Consider the following 20,222-nt stretch of genomic DNA (forward strand, 5'->3'; position numbering starts at 1 on the left):
CCCAAACAATGAAGTGCAGAAACAGACTTGTTCCTTCTCCCTCCAGGTTGGGTCACTATGTTTAATCAGGAACATCCTCATCATTGAACCACTCATCCAGTCTTCTTGACTAGGAAGATCAAACAAATTCAGAAACAAGTTAAACAAACCACCATTGGCCCCACCATGCATGCCATCAGTTCACAATGAGTGTTAGGATATTGTTAAACTCCATGCCGGTTTTAAGCTCCAGACAAAAACAGGCAAAACAGGAAGCTCCAACTGATCCATAACTTCCTGGAGGAGAAGACCCCTCACAGCTTTGACCACAGACGCACAAAACTCCAAACTACTGGACAGAATACCAAAAGCAAGGTCTGGTAATAGTCTCATTGCCTGAGACTGATTGTACCATGTTGTGAGTAGACTTACAGGCTTTCCCCATCCAATTCCCTTTGCATTTTTACACCTTCTGATCAAATAGCTGGTGTGGGTGCTGCATACGTCCTATTAGCTGTGATTGGCATGTTTCTCAGCCTATCATTTGTCAGGGGCCCTTAGAATTCCATGCTGCCAGACAATTATTACAGACCTTTGTCCTCCTAGCTAGCACCACTGTAAGAAAATGCACAGCATCCAATGTCTGTGAGGAAGAAACACAAGGTCCAAATTCTTGATGATTGAGCATAAAGCACATGGGCATTTTTATACCTCTGTCGGTATCATTTAGATAACTGTGCACTTCTGTAATATGTCTGTCATCTTTATCCAGAAAGATATGTGACTTGAAAATCGTGATTGATTGCACCTTCTTCTCTCTCTGTGACTTGAAAATTGTCATTGATTGCACCTTCTTCTCTCTCTGTGACTTGAAAATTGTCATTGATTGCACCTTCCTCGCTCTCTGTGACATATATCTCTATATCTGTGTATCTTTTTTCACCATCAGATCAAAGGCGCTGCTGCTTTCCAAAGCTCAAGAAATGTTCATTCACATGACACCACAATCAGAAAAGGAGCTGCTATATTGAAATTAGGCGCCCCGTCCAGAACAAGCGTAACTAAACAGAGAGAGTGAGAACATGGGGGAGATTTAAAACGCGTATTTATCTGCTTATCACATACACAGCATGGAGAGCAACCAATGTCGAGGAGGGCGGTGTTAATGTTGGGTGGGCGGTGCATGGAGGAAAGGATACACATATAGGGCGAAATCAGTCGTTCTCTAATATTGTGGAGATCAAGTCTAACGTAGGAAGTGGCGTATAGATATTCCCATTTTCTAATATGGGAATGGATTTTGGACACTACTAAATATATATTTTCATTCCATTCCTCAAATTTTGCACGGATACAATGCCGACGCATTGTTTCAGGACTGGTGGGATTTAGAAGCTGAGAGTTTATAGCCGGAGACTCCAGATTCGATCGGAAAACGCCGTTCGTGTTTCTAGACTATCTGGCAGTATTAATTATTTTCTGTATTTTTCTCATTTTAACTTTTAGATTTACTTAAGTAAAATATCATTAAGAAGATATAGTAGCAGAAAAGCCGGTAACACGTTGGTGCTAGACGTCTGTGCGTGATTCGCTTTCTAACCGTCGTTTCCTTTCATGGTTACAAGTTGCTGCCTATCCAGTCTTTCATGTAGGCAAAGCTTGCCTCGCATATAATGCATTATTTGTAAAATAAAAACACAGGGTCTTGCTTCAAGGGTAATTGCACTACACTGAAGCATAGTAAACCAGCTATTTAAAGACAGCTGCCGACAAAATGCCTTATGTAATACCCGCGTAATACTAATCCGTGAGAATATTCTGTGGATAAGCGTTTTACATGTTATTGCCAAATTGTATCCCCTATCTTTTTGTCTGGCGAAAAGCTGCCTGTTAGACGCCCCGTCCTTGATTTACCTAGCGAGGCAACTAAATGCACTGCTTCGATGGATATTTATGGTATGGATAATTATACTGAAAACACTATTAACAATTAAAATTTTGCAGCGTTAAGTACTGGATCGGTGGTATACCACACGTGGGTAATATTAAAGGCGTTGGCATATTAGTCAGTAGACACACAAATACGGGGAAAGTGACGGGGATGGAGGGCGCCAGGCATCGGGGGAGCGCGGCTGCTGCTGTGGACGGAGACGGATCCTCGGACTGCGGGAAGGACAGCGGGGGCGGCGGCGTGGCGCTCAAGAAGGAGATCGGCCTCGTCAGTGCCTGTGGCATTATTGTAGGTAAGTCTGGATGAGAAATGAGCTTTACTCAGATCTTCGGCGGCTGCTGTGGTTTCATATGAAGCGTGCAGATGCGTTTTAAATCGCGTTTACAGGCCGGTTGTGTACCGTTATTCCACTTCTGGTAGCAGACGTTTCCCTGAAAGCCTGGCAGCTGGGAAATTCAATCCGTGGCTTTCTAAGAGCAGCTGTACACATCACTTTGGCGCAGTCGGAAGCCAAGACTGCTTAAGCTGCTGTTTTTTTAAACTACACTTGCGATGCGTGATTCCCACTCTGGTGTTAGGCTTAATTAAAACTGATTGGTGCAATCAGTCAGCCTCAGTCATCTGTTCTCCACATAAATCACCTATCTTTGAAATCCCCCAGCAGTGTTTCTTCAGCTATCTCTAAGCAGTGAGTGATAAAATGCATTATGATCAGCTTCTGCCGCATAGAATGGTCTGCTTGCAGAAATGCTCCTGCAGATAATACCAGATAGGTATCTTGTGATTTTCACTGCTTAATGGCATCCTCACGCCAGTGGACTCTTGTCCCTGCACTCTAGACCAAATGTAGACCACAACACGAGCCATGATTAAAGAATGTCAGTAACAAGATCGCTGGTGCAATGGTTTGTGTGAGAACTGGTGCTATGTTGTTCTTGAAAAGCAGTGAGTGGGAGTCGACGGCTGACACCTGTACCCACTGCATGGTGTACAGACAAGAATTAATACATTTTGCTAAATGAACCAGGCCTATCTGGTTGAGTGTTAACTGTCAGAGTACCCAGGGCCCTTTTTCAAACCTTAGCAAACATCGGGGTACTTAGTCTCCATGGTCTTTGTCTGAGCTGCTCTCCTGACAGCCAGACTGCCTTCAGTAGCCACATGTGCTTCGTTAAACTTCCTACCACAATTCTCACAGTGGTGAACAGAAGAGCATGAAATGTAATGTCAGCAACTTTCAGAATATCTACTGACGCGCTATTAATCCGTGGGACATAATGAAAGGAGACCAAAATGTCTTAAAGAAATCCAATCAAAGGGGTTTAGCAGTGATGATGGAATTCCAGCTTGCGCATTCTCTTAGCTGGTGCACCATAGAATTAAAATTTTATTATAGCACTGTGATGGGTTTTGTAATGGTGTATGGTCTGGAATTTGCTTGGAGATTTTGTATTTATAAGGAAATTAAATGTTAATCCCACTCTCTTACCAGCAGTAACAGTGCAACCCAACTGGAAAATCAAGCACAACACACTTGTCCATAGCTAAGTAAGGCATATGGTTACATAAGCAAGTGGTGTAATTTGTATTATTAGAAATATATTCTGTCCATAAGAAAATAGAGACCCATATGACATATGTTGTTTGCCAGCTAAAATAATCATTCCCACAGGCACCTGTTTCAGTGAACTATAAAACAGCCTATTTTGCAGGGAAAGTGTGTTGTGGTCGTTCCACTTCATTTTGCAGCATCATTGTGCAGATTTTATAATTCGGTCAAGGAAATAGAATATACTTGGTGTTAATACTGATGTCTTGTCCCACTCTACGTTTTTCAGCAAGTGAAGTTTACAAACACGCACTGCAGCCTTGCACGCGGGCCTGCGGCTTTGACCTCACTGTAACTGCTCCCTGTTACTCTTCTGCTTTGTCAATTTCAGTTCATAGCACCCACATTTTCTGAAGTGTATAGAGCTAGAAATCACCCGCCACTTTGTTATGGAAGTTGGCTTTCTGATTCCCTCTTGCCCGTATTCCTTTTCTCAAGCCTTTCCTGTCAGGTCAGCAAAATAAGGTCCCATCTCTTCTCCTACCTGCCAGACTACACTTAACCTTTTGACCTGCCGCCTTACCTCACTATCTCTGTCATGTCAATACTAATCACTTGTCTGTGTACTTTTGAGGCTCCCCTTTGCCTTGCACCATTTGACTTCACCATCTCTCCCTCCTGTTTCAGCAGGGCCTACAATTCAGCTGCCTTCTCTGTGAGTCTCAGGATTCTTTGGGGATCCTGCCACCCCCTCTCTTTGCTTCATATTCACTTTCCCACTGTCCTGATCAAACTGTCTGTTCTTTTTTTTTTCCTTATTACTTGTCCAACTTCCTTTAGAGCATTTATGGCATCTTATGAAGAAATCTCATTGGGTTTCACCATGTCCACCAGCCCCAATCCTTTATTCTCCCATCTGATTTTCCTTTTATTATCCATATAGGTTAGTCTCACTCGGTGTAATTTAAAGCAAGACTTTACACTAAAGATTTCCCATATACCCGGGAGACAGTCCCAACATTTTGTTAAGGGAATGCTTTTCAACCTTTCTTAAACTTCCAAAGACAAATACACCAGAGCTAGTGACCCCATATTGCAAATGTGTGATTAAATGTAACTTCAGCCTTGAATGTTGTATTTTCTTTTTCTTTTTTTCTTCTTCTCTAAATGGGGTTGACGAGCTTCCGCTATCAATATTTAAGATCCAAACAAGAAGTGTCCTTCTGTGAATATTACTTATGTTGCGTGGAGCACTTAATATGGAGAGCTGCTTTTCATAAATTATGAAATGTTTCTGCAGACCCCCTAAAACTGCTTGGGGTGGGGGGACCTGAGGCTAAGAACTTCCATGCTAAGAAGGTTATGCCACAAACTGCAAATACACAGCTACTGTAGGCCTATACTTTAGCTCATGCCACTGTGTGGTGTTCAGTATGTGTCTTATCACCATTCATTTTTCTTTACTTTTTTTTTGTCTTGTAGGTAACATTATTGGGTCAGGGATCTTTGTGAGCCCAAAGGGAGTTCTGGAGAATGCGAGTTCAGTTGGCCTGGCGCTGATCGTTTGGATCGTGACCGGAATCATCACAGCCATCGGGGCATTGTGTTATGCTGAGCTGGGTGTCACAATCCCAAAGTCTGGTGGAGACTACTCCTATGTGAAGGATATCTTTGGAGGACTCGCTGGGTGAGAGCAAAAGGCTGTTAGGGAGCGATTACGCGAATCAGACTAGTCTAAACATTTGGGTATCTGGTATGGAACATTGAATAAAGATGAGTTCAATTAGTGCAAACAATTTTGTTTGTTTATTTAGAAGCGTCTGTCTCTCAGACCTGCTGCTTTCCTCTTTGAATGTCATTAATTGTGCTCTCACTTCTGTCAGATTCCTGCGCCTATGGATCGCCGTGCTTGTGATCTACCCCACCAACCAGGCTGTGATTGCTCTCACCTTTTCCAACTACGTCCTGCAGCCCCTCTTCCCGACCTGCTTTCCCCCTGAGAGCGGGCTCCGGCTGCTGGCCGCCATCTGCTTGTGTGAGTGAAGGGGGATGTTGCTAGAGGCTTGTTTGGAAGGGGATAGAAATGTTTAGAGAAGTGCTAAAGGGCCAGGTTGGGTTTAGGCTGGAAGGTGTGTGTGCGCATGCATGTGTATTAGTATATGTCTGTGCGAGTAAGACAGAGAGACTGCGGATAATCTAAGTCGTCCACGCCTAGCTGTGATCTTTGGAGATGAGCATCTGAAAACTTCACACATGTAAGAATATCACAGAGAGAAGCTGGACTGAGACTGACATTGTAATGTGAAAGCAGCACCATTAGCAGTTCAGTCTTTGCCAGTGGAATTCTATCACCTTCGTTACCTTCTGATTCTGAAACATGCAGCTGTCATGCAACCACTACAGTCTTTAAATTAAACCACCACCAAAATTGGCGTAATTCCCAATAAACAGGCCTTTGATCTCATGAGGACTTTGAGTGGGGGGTATACCACCAGACTCTAATCTTTGCCTTAATGATCACCACTAGATCGTATTCATCCTGCAGTGCTTAAAGGTTCCACGTTTGTGTGACTCAACATGGGTTTGCTAATTCTGTTTTTTTTTTGTTTTTTTTTCCTCTGGCCAGATTAACATGGACATTGATTTAGAGGTACTTGTCCCGATAAGTTAACAATGCAATATTGTTTTGTAGCTTTCTGAAATGTAGATTAGTGGGACCAGTGGATTAGTGGCACTAGTGGGACACCTAGTTCTGATTGGCCTGGTTATTAGTAGTTATTTGAGTGCTGGCTTTTAATTGGATAGGGTCTGTTTGACAGTTTTTGTATATGGAAAGAAAAAGGCTGAGTAGTACATTTTACATACATCCCCCTACTCCCCTTAGGTGGCTTCAGAAAGTAGGTGAAAAGTTACTCCTGACCACAAAGGACGCTTCCTTCCCCCCCATACTGTCTCCGCTATGCTTTGTTCCATGTTGATTCGGATCTTCAAAGGGGTGTCTATTTTTAATAGTGAGCGTGACCTAAAATTGTGGAATTTGGCAGCGCGGCAGATTAACCTCAGTGGCTGCTCAGCCGATTTTACTCGTCACAGAGTTGGGTACTGAAATCCATATTTCCATATTACCATGTTCAGATAAACGACATTTGTTTACTGTGCTGGAGAACTGGTGTGTGATGTTACGGGGAGGTGATCTCTTCACAAGACAGATATTATAACATGATTCACTGATAGTTGTTGATTGCCCAAACAACAAAAGGGTTTTATTAATTATGGAGAAGTTGTAAAGGAGCGTTGGGCATTTGCATGTCTGCCAGGCTGCAGCAGGCATCCTCAGATTAGATGAATCGACAGCATAATGACGGGTGAAGTCTCGTGTTTGTGCAGCTTTTCGCTGTAGGTCACCCTTCATGCTGCACGTTACCCTCACGTCTTCATATGTTAAATCTGCTCTCCGTGTGTGATCTTACTTAAAAGCGTGCAGCTCAGGAAGTAGTTCAAGAACGTGTCATTTGTAGTAGAGTTAATAGCAACAATAACTAATGACCTTGGCTGAAGTACAAAGGCTAATATTTTGAAAAGTGAACAAGTTCACTGTTCATAAAGTGACGGTTTGCTGTTATGTACAATAAAGAGTGATAAAGTTCATTGTAATAGAACCGTGAATGAGCAAAGGACAAAACTTAATTATTTTATGGCAAATCTTGTGCACACCCTGACACTAAAATTCTATAGTGTCTACTTAATGTAGTGGGTATATTAATGCCATCTCTCTGTAATATGGTTAAGTCATTCTGTGAGCCATTTCTAATCAAACCTTTATTACTTATTGAACAGTTAATTTTTCTTTTGTCCCTGTCACTATTTTTTGCTGCGATTCCTGACCCCTTCTGGATAGGAATGGTATTGAAGTGGTCATCAATTAATGCTGTGCAGAGACAAAATTGCACCAGTATACCTTCTGAATTGCTGGGGTCAGACTAGCAAGAGGAAACGGTTGTTAGTTGAGGAAGCAACTTGTCAGGTTACTTTCCTGTGTGTCAGCATTCTGGCATTTTGGAATAAAAAAAGATTTTAAGAAATAATGCTGCGTTGCAAAAATGTGGCTTGGTTTTGAAATTGTTTTTTTTAACTTTTTTTTTTAAATATTAAGTTGAATTTCTTTGAAAATTTCTTTGAAAATTAACTCTTAAGTCACATTGTCATTTCACATGTGAAATAATAGTGCATTTCTGCAGAGCACTGGAAAGCTAGGAGAAATATCCAGTATTTGCATAGTTGACCAATGAAAAAATGACACAAAGTAAATTGTGCAGGACAGTGTGTATATAGACAATATATACACATAAAGACAATCGAAAGTGCAAAATAACAGTGCAGGTATGCAGCTGAAGACCTTTACTATCTGTTTGAGGCCGGTGAAAGCTGAGCCTGGGAAATGTTATGAAGTCATCAAATAAAACTGTAAAATGTATAACTTAAGGAGTAACGTGCTATTGACATAAGAAAAAGACAAATAAAAGAACCACAACTGCAATGTTGTCTAGGTAGCATGAATCAATGATAGTTCTTATTTACTATCATTTACTTAATTCTCAACAGTGGCTTGTATTTTATAATATATTGTTGAAGCAGATGACATGCTGCTGAGTACAAATTGTGTGTGAAGTGCTATGAAATGTATGTGGTGTAGTTGTATATTATATATTATGCCACTTATGAAATTTAGCATTCAGTCTTGCATCAGCGTGTTATGTTCTACGCCTTATAGCTGTAGGATTATGGTCGTTGTTTTTTTATGCCTCCATTCTGAGTGAACTGTGATGCTTTTTAAGAACTACTATTAAAAAAATTATTTAAAAAAATCTAACAAAGGATGCAAACAATGAAACCAATACTGATCAAGTAAAAGTTTGGTTTCGGTTAATCGAGAAGTACTACTTAAAGACATGCCAACTTCTCACAATAACTTCTGTCTTATCGGTTTTCTTCAGTGCTGCTGACATGGGTGAACTGTGCTAGTGTGCGCTGGGCAACGCGTGTCCAGGACATTTTCACCGCTGGAAAGCTGCTGGCTCTGGCACTCATCATCATCATGGGCATCGTGCAGATCTGCAAGGGTACGCTTTTGTCGTTCTCTCCCACCTGGTTCCTTATCTTGGTACTTGGCCTGTCAGCTCTTGTGTGCAAAGATGCATACGGTTACCCATGTATGCAGTATGTGCCAGTCTGCCGCTATGATTTGATTACCGTGGCATTCCTCGGCACGTGAACAGCACTAGTTCATGTACACCTATCTGCAGTTCATTGATGCTAAGGCAATCCCCATATCAGAAAAGGGGCTATACAATAAAGCCATGTGTTTGAGGTAGGCTAAGAATAAAGAGCATATTAAAAGATTACATTTTAATACTATCACTTTAATGCTAGCACTAATCATCTTTCTTAAAAGAATTAATCAACACAAGCTAAGGGAAAACATCAAGTGTCTAGTCACATGCTTGCTAGAGACACTGAAAGGTCACCAATTTGTGACAACCTCAGTGGTGATGGTGACGTTGAATCCCTTGCTGCAGTCACAGTAATCCGATAACTTTGGCATTTTAGTGGTCTCAGAAATGTCATCACTTAGTTTGGTGTAAATGTACAATCCATAATTATTGTATTAGCCTTTTGATGTGAGGCATATATAAGCATCCCTGTGGAAGCCGGTCACTTTATAGAGAGCTCTTACAAAGATAGGTCTTGCTGATCTGTTTTTTTTTTTTTTTTTTAACGTTTTATCTTTGAAAAATGTATTACACCCCTGGTTTGGTCATTGTTTACCTAATCTCAGGGTTAAATGGTTTCTTTCCCTCCCTGCATTGCTTTCATCCCATCTGTAGAGCTCTGAAGAATATAAAAGATTTAATAGTGAAATCTTGAGTGAGAGGGGAACATTAGATCAGACTGAGCAGCGTTTTTTTGGGGGCAGGGGGTTGTGAGAGAAGCTGCAGACGCAAATGGGCTCGCATGATTCGCTCGGGATTGGCATTACCGCCAGATGACTGAGCAGGGGATTAAAGTCCACATGCCTCTTCACAGTCGCTCTGCCCCCCCCTCACCCGCCCCATATTCCCAGGCACTCCTTTTAACTCTGTCGTGCATGGCTATATCCACTCGCTCGCACACTTGCATGCAATGCAAATTCTATGTAATATCACAGTACATAACGTGTTCAGTTGGAACACTAAAAGTGCTTTGAGTCGGATCTTATTGAAGGATAGCTGTAGGCTATTATGAATGACCCAGTCTTGTTTTTTCCCCTAGGGGAGTACTACTGGCTGGAACCAGCGCATGCCTTTGAGAGTTTTCAGGACTATGATGTTGGCTTGATTGCTCTAGCCTTCTTACAGGGCTCTTTTGCCTATGGTGGTTGGAATTTCCTCAATTATGTCACAGAAGAGCTTGTTGATCCATACACGTGAGTTCCTCTTATATTCTGTCGGGTCAGGCTGTACCTACTACATGGTAATCAATCAGTGTGACAGTCTACCTTTCTCCCACTTAGGAACCTGCCACGAGCCATCTATATCTCAATACCTCTTGTGACGTTTGTTTACGTCTTTGCCAATATTGCTTACGTAACGGCAATGAGCCCTCAGGAGCTGCTGGCATCCAATGCAGTCGCTGTGGTGAGGATTCATGCTTTTCCTTTTCTACTGTGTCATTCTGACACTCTTCTTACTTACAATATTCATTTCATATTTGTACTCGGCATAAATCTCATAAATACATATTGGATCCTTGTACAAATTTGGTGACCTTTCTCGAAACTCGGGTTATCTAAACGCCTTTGTCCTTGCCTCTGCTCTGATCTCTTCTCGTGCTCTGTATACTCTATGTTGTCTGATGTTTGTTTCCAATTGTAGGCAATAACATACATGCGTGCATTCTGCATCTGTCAGTTTAACCACCCTTTCTTTCCACCTACCTCCCAGACATTTGGTGAGAAGCTACTGGGAGTGATGTCATGGATCATGCCCATCTCTGTGGCTCTTTCTACATTCGGGGGGGTCAATGGATCCCTCTTCACTTCGTCCCGGTCAGTCCATCTATTCCCACCCCCATTACATGGGCTCTCTCTCTATTCTGCCTTATTTCTGTCTCTCTCTACCTTTTTGCCATTTGTCCGGCCTTTCCTGATCTCACAGAAGCATGAAAGGTCTCTCTTAGCCCATTGCCTCCCTACCTCACAGACCTCTATCCCACCAATAGCTCTGGTCCTGGTCATCTCTTCCAGATATAATGGCGTTTCAATGCTTCTGTTGGATTACGTTTGAGGGTTAACGGTCAGCTGCTGTTTTATCTCTTTCTCCCTTCCCCCGCTCCTGCTGGGCCTAGTTGGGTATATAAAGATATTATTTGAGTTCTTATCATTTTGGTTCCCACAGGCTGTTTTTTGCAGGAGCAAGAGAGGGTCACCTTCCCAGTCTCCTGGCTATGATTCATGTAAAACGCTGCACACCAATCCCAGCTCTCCTCTTCACTGTAAGTTCTATATGGCCTTCTCCTGTTTCCCATACTGTAATCCTTTGTCACAACAGCGTAATGATCCAATATTCACAGCAACTAAAACACAGTATATACATATTTTAAATGTGCAGTTTGTTTTCCATTTTCACTTGCTATTTCCTCGAATTTGTTTTGCCCTCGATGGGTTAGTCTAATATCAGTGCTTACCATTCTCTCTGTAAAATTGTCATGTCACAAAGAATTAGTCCCTTCGCTCTCACATTCCTCTTTCCTTTTCAGTGCGTATCTACCTTGCTGATGCTCTGCACCAGTGATATGTACACGCTCATCAACTATGTGGGTTTCATAAACTACCTCTTCTATGGCGTCACTGTAGCTGGACAGATTGTTCTGCGCATCAAAGAGCCAAATATGCATCGACCGATAAAGGTGAACAGACCTCTCAATGATCAATGGGTCTTTCTGTTTTTGATGGTCCTGGACAGATTGTGCTTAACAGATTCTAGTTTGCAATCCACTTTATCTTTAAAACAATGTGCTTGGTTAAATAGTACTTGATGTCCTGGAGGGCCGGATTCCAACAAAGTTGGCAGATTTCCCTTTTCAAACACACCTACTAAACTAGGACGTGTTCGAGCAGGGAAATCAGTAAACTCTTTGATTCTGGCCCTCCAGCACTGAAATTGGGGAACCCTGATTTAAATACTTGAAGGAAGGTTTAAGTGTTAAAATATGGGTTGCTGCAGCTATTTTTATTTAAAAGTACGAATGGTCTATACAGATTTGCCTACCAAATAAAAGCATTCACATATTTCTTTAGCATGAAATGACATTTTTTTTTAATTGCAAGACCCTATTTTCTAAATGATCCTATGGTACACAATTTAAATTCCATCCCTTCATATATTAACCTTTAATTAGAGAATTCAAGATGAAGTACACACAAGGATCCCGTTACTGTCCCAGTCGGTATACATGCACAGAATGCTAATTGGTGCCATACTATCATTACCTGGAATTGTGTGTAGACAGGTGCAGTATGTAGCAGGATATTGCATTGTGGTTTGTGGAAGTTGTGCATTTGTTTAACAATTTGTTTTTTCCCCACTAGATTAGCCTGATTTGGCCAGTTATCTACCTGCTCTTCTGGGCGTTCCTGCTCATCTTCTCTCTGTATTCTGAGCCAGTGGTGTGTGGTATTGGTCTAGCAATTATGCTCACTGGTGTCCCAGTCTACTTCCTTGGTGTGTACTGGGACAAAAAGCCCCAGTGTTTCAACACATTTGTCGGTATGGCATTTGTTTTTCATTGATATTATTTATTATGCATATTGTTATTGTAGTTTGTTGTTTCAACCATTAATATATTATGAGTAATGTGAAATCTGCATAATATTCACTGGATATAAAATTTACAGAACACATGCTCTGCTTTGTAAATGCATGGTGTATTTTGCCAATTCCGATAGTTCTCATTTAAAATGTTCTGTATTAGACTTGGCCAATTGGTTGTGCGGTGTACATGAAACATGTAACCTCCTTTAGGTGAACCTTGTAGACCACTCTGCCATTTGTTTTCTTTCCACAGACAAGCTGACTTATACAGGTCAGAAATTTTGCGTGGTGGTTTACCCAGCGGAGGAAGGGAGCTCAAACGGAGCAGAGAAAGAGGAGAGTTTTCCCCTCGCTGAGAAGGCGGAGGATGATGAAAAGGCACAGAAACCGGAGTGCTGAGCAGAAAAGCACTCAACTGGGAGGATTGTTTTGTACCATTGTGATGATAGATACACGCTAATTGCTGTTTAAATTGTATTTGTCTTCATGTGTTTGTCTGTAATAGCGCTGTCAGATAGGATGGTGGGTTTGGGTCAACATGTTTAGCTTTGGTTATAAATGTAAACAGAGAAGTTCCTGTACTGGGATCTACTGTTTAAACATGGGCCCTAATTTCAGACCTTCTGCAGTGTCTTTATCACTGTCAGAAACCAGTCTATATGTATTAATTAAACTGGCCAAACTATAAAGGCTAGAAATCAGTCTTGAAGTCCCTTAGATGATTTCAACTTACATGTGCCCTTATTACAGCGTTTTTTCCTAAATCAGAACCCCAGCATAATTTTTTTTATTATTTTGTAAGTGGAACACTACTCGTGGTTTATTTGTAAATGGTTCTAAAACTGGTTTTGTAATTGTACAAATGGTTTTATTCTGTCTTTATTGTCTCGTGGGTTTGGACAGCAGACATCGGTGAAGTAGCTGTATGGTTTGAGTAAGACTGCTTTTACTGCAGTCCCAACTTTAAAAAAAAAATACAAAAATATAATATATAGCAAAACCTAAGCAGTGATTTTATTATTATTGATAAAGCAGTAATTTTGCTGTGTAGGCATTTGGTTAATTTAGGTTGCCTCAATTGTTAAAATGACGGGGATAAACGCAGATCAACGAAACATAAACCAGCAGTGCAGAATCAAGCGAGCTGCAGGGATGTGGCAGCAGTGCAGAATCAAGCGAGCTGCAGGGATGTGGCAGCAGTGCAGAATCAAGCGAGCTGCAGGGATGTGGCAGCAGTGCAGAATCAAGCGAGCTGCAGGGATGTGGCAGCAGTGCAGAATCAAGCGAGCTGCAGGGATGTGGCAGCAGTGCAGAATCAAGCGAGCTGCAGGGATGTGCCAGCAGTGCAGAATCAAGCGAGCTGCAGGGATGTGGCAGCAGTGCAGAATCAAGCGAGCTGCAGGGATGTGGCAATAGTATTGAATGCATTACTCTGTTTTGTCCAGAAGGTGTCGGTATCACATCAGGCTTCACTAGCTTGAACACAAATGCGTTAAATGGTTAACGTGTATTAATTCAAAAGTTATAATTTCAATGAACTTAGCAGTTTAGTGCACGTTTTTGCTTCTGATACATCTAGTTAAGACACTTTTTGTGTCTGTGACATAACTAAACTTACTTTGGAACAACTAACAACCATAAGGCATTCGCGGGCTTTTGTGCACTCCAGTATGTATTTGTCGTGCTTAGATGGCAGGTGAATTTGCTCTTGTTGGGTGGTTATATTTAGGTGCTTCACTCTATTTCAGGTTTGCGATGTAAAAGAACAGCAGGAGAATAACTGCTCCCAGTCACAGAATGCTGGGATAGACCTGGGGGGTATTCCAGAAAGCTTGGTTAACTTACCATTTGGTAAATCTTAACCTCTGGGTTGATATACCCCAAACCCGCATACCATGAGTATGTCGGTTCCAAAACACCTGAGAAAAGTAAGTTCAATCAACCTCCTATTGCTTACCCAGAGTTAATGCGCGTGCACCGTGCATACATAAAGACGTTTTCAATTGATCGCCGATTTCACGAGTCAGAATGGAAAATCAAAGTGAAAAAAAGAGAGCGGCATACTTCACAGAGGCGGAGTTGGAAGTTTTAATGCACGCATATGAGGAATTCAAGCCAATAATAATGAAAAAAAGCAATACGGCTGCATCGGCTAAAGAAAGAGTTGGCTTGGCAAAAAATAACGGACAGAGTAAATGCGTGTGTATTAAATTGCAAATTTGACATCGCCTCCCCTTTTATTATAATGCAAAATAATTAAACACTTAACAAGGCAAAAAATTAAGGATACAAAATCAAGTTACCTGCACATTGATACTATGAATAGATTTCCTCCGCTATCTCGCTGTACTTGTATAGTGACAATAAAGACATCTATCTATCTATCTATCTATCTATCAACATAGTCTCCCTCATTTATTGAAGGAGCTTTAATAGGAATGTAGGTGCCATCAATGCACCCAATTATGAATGAATGAATGAATGCCTTTTATTGTCACTATGCATGTATTACATGTATTCCAAATTACATTTGGAAACCCTGAAATAGAAAGTCATATATGGAAGTATCAAGTGTGTGTGTGTGCAGGATGAATACATGTAGGCTATAGATATAAATAGTATGACTATATATTAAATATGCATCATAGATTTTACTACAAAGGACAAACCTACCACTCTGTGGAATTCCTCTTTAATAACACGCAGAGCTCTATGGACAGGGAACTGTACAAACGTATGTAAGAAGCGTTAAGTACCAGACATACTGTGCGAACGGCTCTACGCACAGTTGCCTTTCCTATATGCTCTGCGTCGCCCATATTGTACAAAAAATGCCCTGACGCCAAAAACCGAAGTGCTATGCACAGGATGTTTTCTGTGCTAAGCACAGACCCGCGGTTTGGGTTTGTGACATTTGCAATATGCGGTTTCAAGAGATGTTAAGTAAATGAACGATTCTTTTGAAAACTGATAACGCTTTTTCAAATAATCATTAGGAAATGACAAGACATCAGTACGCGGTCTTATAACTGTCTCCCGGCGAAAAAAACCTTGTATAATTTATGCCTCCACGTTCACAGGATCGTCATCAAAAGGGCACGCCATGCTCAGTAACCTTCTGCAACAAACTTACCCTGGAACATAACCTGCTCAGTAGCAGGTTATCTTCAGGGAGTAAGCTGCTATGGTTACGTACATACCCAGAAAGTTAACCTCCGTTTTTGGAACCGAAAGTTGAGGTTATCCACTAACTTACCCTTAAACTTACCCGGGTATGTCACATAACCTGCTTTCTGGAATACCCCCCTGAATTGCTGGTACAAATATGTGCATTTGTTTATTATTGATAAGTAAAACTTTGCTGCTATGGCACCTAAGGGATCATCCCTGCTTAACGTGTCAGCTTTTCACTCAGCCCAGCATGTAGGCTTTGTGTTTGTCTTTTAGGGAATCCGCATTAAACACCAACAAAGTCTAAGTCAGCCAGGGTAAACAGCCTGACCTGTCTGTGTTCTGACTGTCAGTCTTCATCGTTCTTGCGTAAGGACTGCTAATCCACACCAATGCAAAGCCGAATGGTGGATGGCTTACATGAAATATCTTTTCCAACTGGAAACATTAAAACATGCATCTGATGTATGGTATACTGCACTGCAAGTAGAGGAAAAATACTGGAAAGGAAAACATCTGATTATTAAGAAATTAATCATTTTAAAATCCAGTGCTGTCATGGATGTATCTGAGAATACTGAAAGATCAGAAACCCCAAAGCCAAATGGAGGTTAGCTTACATGAAATGTCTTTTTTTTTAAAATATGTTTTTAATCTTCAGTGCTGTTATGGATATGGTTGAGAATGCGGAAAGAACACAAACTGAAATCTGTTTGTAAACATTATGTGGCTTTATGTTTCTGGGCACTAAAAAAAAAAAAATTCAAATGTTTATTTGTCACAAACACAGTCATAGACAGTATGATATGCAGTGAAATGCTTAGACGACTGCCCGTGACCTTAAAATAAAAGACTATTAATAGGAAATAAATATGAAAAAGAAAATAGAAAGTAAATTTAACTAATAATAATATCTGTACAATACAAAATATACAATATAAGAAATAAATAAGAATAACCTAGCTGTTCAATATAGAATTTATGGAATTTTTGTGTGGGAATGAAGTGAATATAAATAGAAATGTCCAGGGGGTGTGCAAATATGCCTGAAAGTGTCATATTTAAAGTGACTTATGTGCATCAGGGAAACAGAATAAAATAGAATAAATAGCTAATGTCCACAAATGTGCAGGTGTGCAGTGACCACTAGTGTCAATGAATGTCCCGAATGTGTAGAGTCAGTGCAAGAAACGTGTGGATGTGCAAAACGGACCAGTACTGTGTGGTGTACTGATTTAGAGACCGAATAGCCTGCGGGAAGAGGCTCCTCCTCAGTCTTTCTGTATTGGTCTTCAGGGAGCAGAATCGCTTTCCAGACCTCAACAGAGAGAACAGTACAGACTTCATTTTTAAGGGCTTTATTGAAATGTCAATCTGTAGTTATTGTATCTCATGCATTTAACCACACTGAGCTCGACAGAAATGTACTGGAGCAGTTTTGCAATGATTGTGTTACTTTTTTTGATACCAGTTTTCTTAGTTCAAAAGCTCTGATGTGGTCTGGTGACTCAGTGGTTGTCACTGTAGCCTTATACTGCCAGTGTTTTGGGTTCAGGCCTGCCTTTGGCTCCCTGTGTGTGGTCTGCTTGTTTAGAATAGAATAGTGATAGACTATTCATCTCTTTTATCTACCCCATCTCATTGTCCAACTGTGGGTAAAGGGCCTTGCTTACGGGCCCACAGACATGTGATTATTCTACTAAGGCTTGAACCCGTGACCTTCTGATCACATGCATAGAGACTTAGCCCACTGAGCCACACACCACCCCAAAGGGGTAAGGGGGGGTCTAGCTGAAGTTGAAGTTGGAATGGTTATAGTATATTTCAGAAGGCAGCAGTCTCATCAAGACAAAACTGCATCAAAATAGGATGACCATGATCACCAAGAATGGTTTTGTATTTAGATCTGTTTTTATTTACCTTGACATCTAAATCAGCCTCAACTTTCAACTTAGTTGTCCCCAGAGGGCAATTGTTTTTGTAGCACTGCAACAAAAACAAAAAATATAAAAAACAATGCTTACTATGAGTGTAGTGTACTCTCAGATCAAAGAGTGAATGAGCAGTGACATCTCCTGGGCATTGGGAAACTTGCCTGACTCTAGCAACGCAGGCAGTTCAGCAGCAAGTAACTAAGCAACTGCCTGTTCTGTCTATAGCTAGAGCCAAATCAAGTCAAGATTCGCTATCTGTATACTAGGTATATATTTGATCATGACTTTGTCTGGGCCACTTCATGCCAGTCGAGCCCTAGATAGCTGCCTAGTTTGCCTATGCCTTGATCTGGCTCTGGGTGTCAGGAAAGATGCATGCACATGTTACTGTTATTTCCACAATATTTTACCTGGCAAATCTTTCAAATAGCTGTGCTATTGTCTGTTTATCATATTATTTAACAGAATCCAAAATTTCCCCTAACTTAGGATTTAAGTTGAGACAGTACAGGAGAAGTATGGAAGTAGATTTACGTCTAAAGTAAACGTCCGTAAAAAAAAAAAAATGAATTGCAAATATCATATTTGTAAATCCCTTACTTGACCTGTAGGCAAAGATTTTGCATGTACACTTCTACTGTGACATTTACAACTGCTTAGAATTTTTATATCATTGTCAACGCAAACCAGAAGCAGTGCATTTCATAATCCAATTTATTTACTTATCCAGGATTCCAGTCATTATTTCATTACACTGTTTTTATCGTAACAGATCATTATATTCATTCAGAAGGTTTTTATTCTATATTTAGAAGGCTTGCTCCTAATTTTCAGTTTCTAGTCAAGATATCTTCCTCTTTCAGCACAGCCCCCTGTTCACTCATCGTAATAAGGCGACAGAATATGACTTTTTTTTTTTTGGGGGGGGGGGGGGGGGCAAACCCATAATTGCCACTGGCAGCGTAGCTTTACTCACGTGACTAGTGATTCGTAAATGTAGTACTACGTACTGAAGTTGTACATACATGAACTGTGATTCGTAATCGCAATTTGAACATCGTAAGCTCATAAATTCGTAACTGTAAATGATGGTTGTACTCGTCAGGCCCGGATACACATTTGCAACTCTAATTATGGATTTTCGTTTCATAAAATTACGAAAGCAATTTAAGTACTTTAGACCTAAATTTATCTCCTAACAGGCTCTGCACGCGCTTGCTCATTATAGCACCGTACCAGACTCGCGTATGTCAGACCCTTAAAACTGGGTCGTGTACGATTGGGCTAATTAGCAGTAATACATGAGAAAAACATAAAAAAACAGTAACGTACATTTAAACTGATATTTATAAATTGATTTTAACTCATAGCAGTCTATAAATTGCCAACTCGCAGAATCGATATTTGTAACTGGTTCGATTTCCCCCACGTCCCTATTTCGCCAGTGCTTTGGCAATAGTATTGAATGCATTACTCTGTTTTGTCCAGAAGGTGTCGGTATCACATCAGGCTTCACTAGCTTGAACACGAATGCGTTAAATGGTTAACGTGTATTAATTTAAAAGTTATAATTTCAATGAACTTAGCAAATTGGAAAATGCAACCGTCTCCACTTATGATCACATGTTAAAGGTGTACTATGTTAATTTGCTGGAATATTGTGTTACCCCTGTAAAGCAATACAAAATAGACTAATCTGTGTGATTCAAAAGTTCCTTTAATTTGATATGGGTATTGTATATATTTCATACTTAAACAGTACTTGATTTTTAAAAAAATATGATCATGTAAAAAACTTTTAAAGGCTTCAAAATCGCTTATAACTACAAGTAATATTCTTTCTTATACATTCATAATGTCCCCATGAAAATACATTGAAATATCAAGTTATTTACCAATTACTTCATACACAAGTCTCACCTTTAGCAGAGTCTAGCTAATGAATGAAATTTGGCAGCAGAACGGTACACGGATTAAGTCAAAAGACAAATCCACGTCATGTATGAACATCTGATTCAGTTACTAATGAAAATTGACATTAAAGTTGAAGAATAAACACGATTTTTAGTGCAAAATTTGTCTTTTACTACACTGTTCACTTCAAATCTTTAAATTTTGGGACATTACAAAAATAAAGGTTAACGTTGAAGGAGCTGCCTTCTGGCAAAGTGCCATTTGGCCATAAGGCTGTGGAGTTGGGCTCTGTCTATGTTTAAACCCTGCTTAGCTGTAAGCCGGACCAGCAGAAGATACAGCAACTTCTTGTGAGCCGTCAGGTATTATAAACAGCTACACTTAAGGCCGGACTTATGCACAGTGTAACCAGGGCTGTAGCCCAGGGCCCCAACATGAAGAACAAGATATATTAGAAGTAATTTAATTTGCATGATATTCACAAGAAATATACTATGCTAAAAACAAAAGAACTCAAAAAGCAATGTATACATGCAAAAATCAAATAACATACTGTGAAGGTGTGAAGCCATACCTTCCAGTTCAACACACCAGACATTCTCCGTTCCTCATTTGGCGGTGTCCAGCTTTTGCGAGGACACTCAACGATGACATCTGGTGGTTCCTGCAGTCGAAGGAAACGGCATACAGAAGTTGGGATAAAAACCTCGCAACGGAAATTAGTGTCTAAAAGGAGCTACTCTGCAAACATGGAAAACAAGTTTTCAGCCAACAATACTGTGTCACTGTAGAAAGGTCTTCACCGCATCACCAGTCACAGGAAACCATCCCCCACACTGCAGAGAACCATCAACTGGCTGACAACCTGAACGTGT

General features: G+C 40.6%; 1 protein-coding gene across 1 annotated transcript; it reads left to right on the forward strand.

The window, feature by feature from the left end:
* The first annotated feature begins 1,190 nt into the window (after positions 1 to 1,190).
* On the forward strand, positions 1,191 to 17,999 carry LOC111856463 (large neutral amino acids transporter small subunit 2-like). Its single transcript, XM_023836445.2, has 11 exons — positions 1,191 to 2,222; positions 4,962 to 5,166; positions 5,363 to 5,514; positions 8,474 to 8,599; positions 9,789 to 9,942; positions 10,030 to 10,153; positions 10,460 to 10,563; positions 10,913 to 11,009; positions 11,274 to 11,423; positions 12,106 to 12,283; positions 12,582 to 17,999. The coding sequence occupies exons 1-11, from the start codon at positions 2,081 to 2,083 to the stop codon at positions 12,725 to 12,727; spliced, it is 1,578 nt and encodes a 525-aa protein (XP_023692213.1). The 5' UTR covers positions 1,191 to 2,080; the 3' UTR covers positions 12,728 to 17,999.
* The last annotated feature ends 2,223 nt before the right edge of the window (positions 18,000 to 20,222 follow it).

The sequence above is a fragment of the Paramormyrops kingsleyae genome, chromosome 12, assembly GCF_048594095.1.
Source record: "Paramormyrops kingsleyae isolate MSU_618 chromosome 12, PKINGS_0.4, whole genome shotgun sequence".
Taxonomy (NCBI): Eukaryota; Metazoa; Chordata; class Actinopteri; order Osteoglossiformes; family Mormyridae; genus Paramormyrops; species Paramormyrops kingsleyae.

What these genes read in the sequence shown, in the direction of transcription:
- LOC111856463 (XM_023836445.2), top strand. Translation starts at nt 2,081, where the DNA reads ATGGAGGGCGCCAGGCATCGGGGGAGCGCGGCTGCTGCTGTGGACGGA. An exon ending in GAGCTTGTTGATCCATACAC is followed by an intron (nt 9,943 to 10,029) that starts GTGAGTTCCTCT and finishes TCTCCCACTTAG; the next exon opens with GAACCTGCCACGAGCCATCT. An exon ending in TCCCTCTTCACTTCGTCCCG is followed by an intron (nt 10,564 to 10,912) that starts GTCAGTCCATCT and finishes TGGTTCCCACAG; the next exon opens with GCTGTTTTTTGCAGGAGCAA.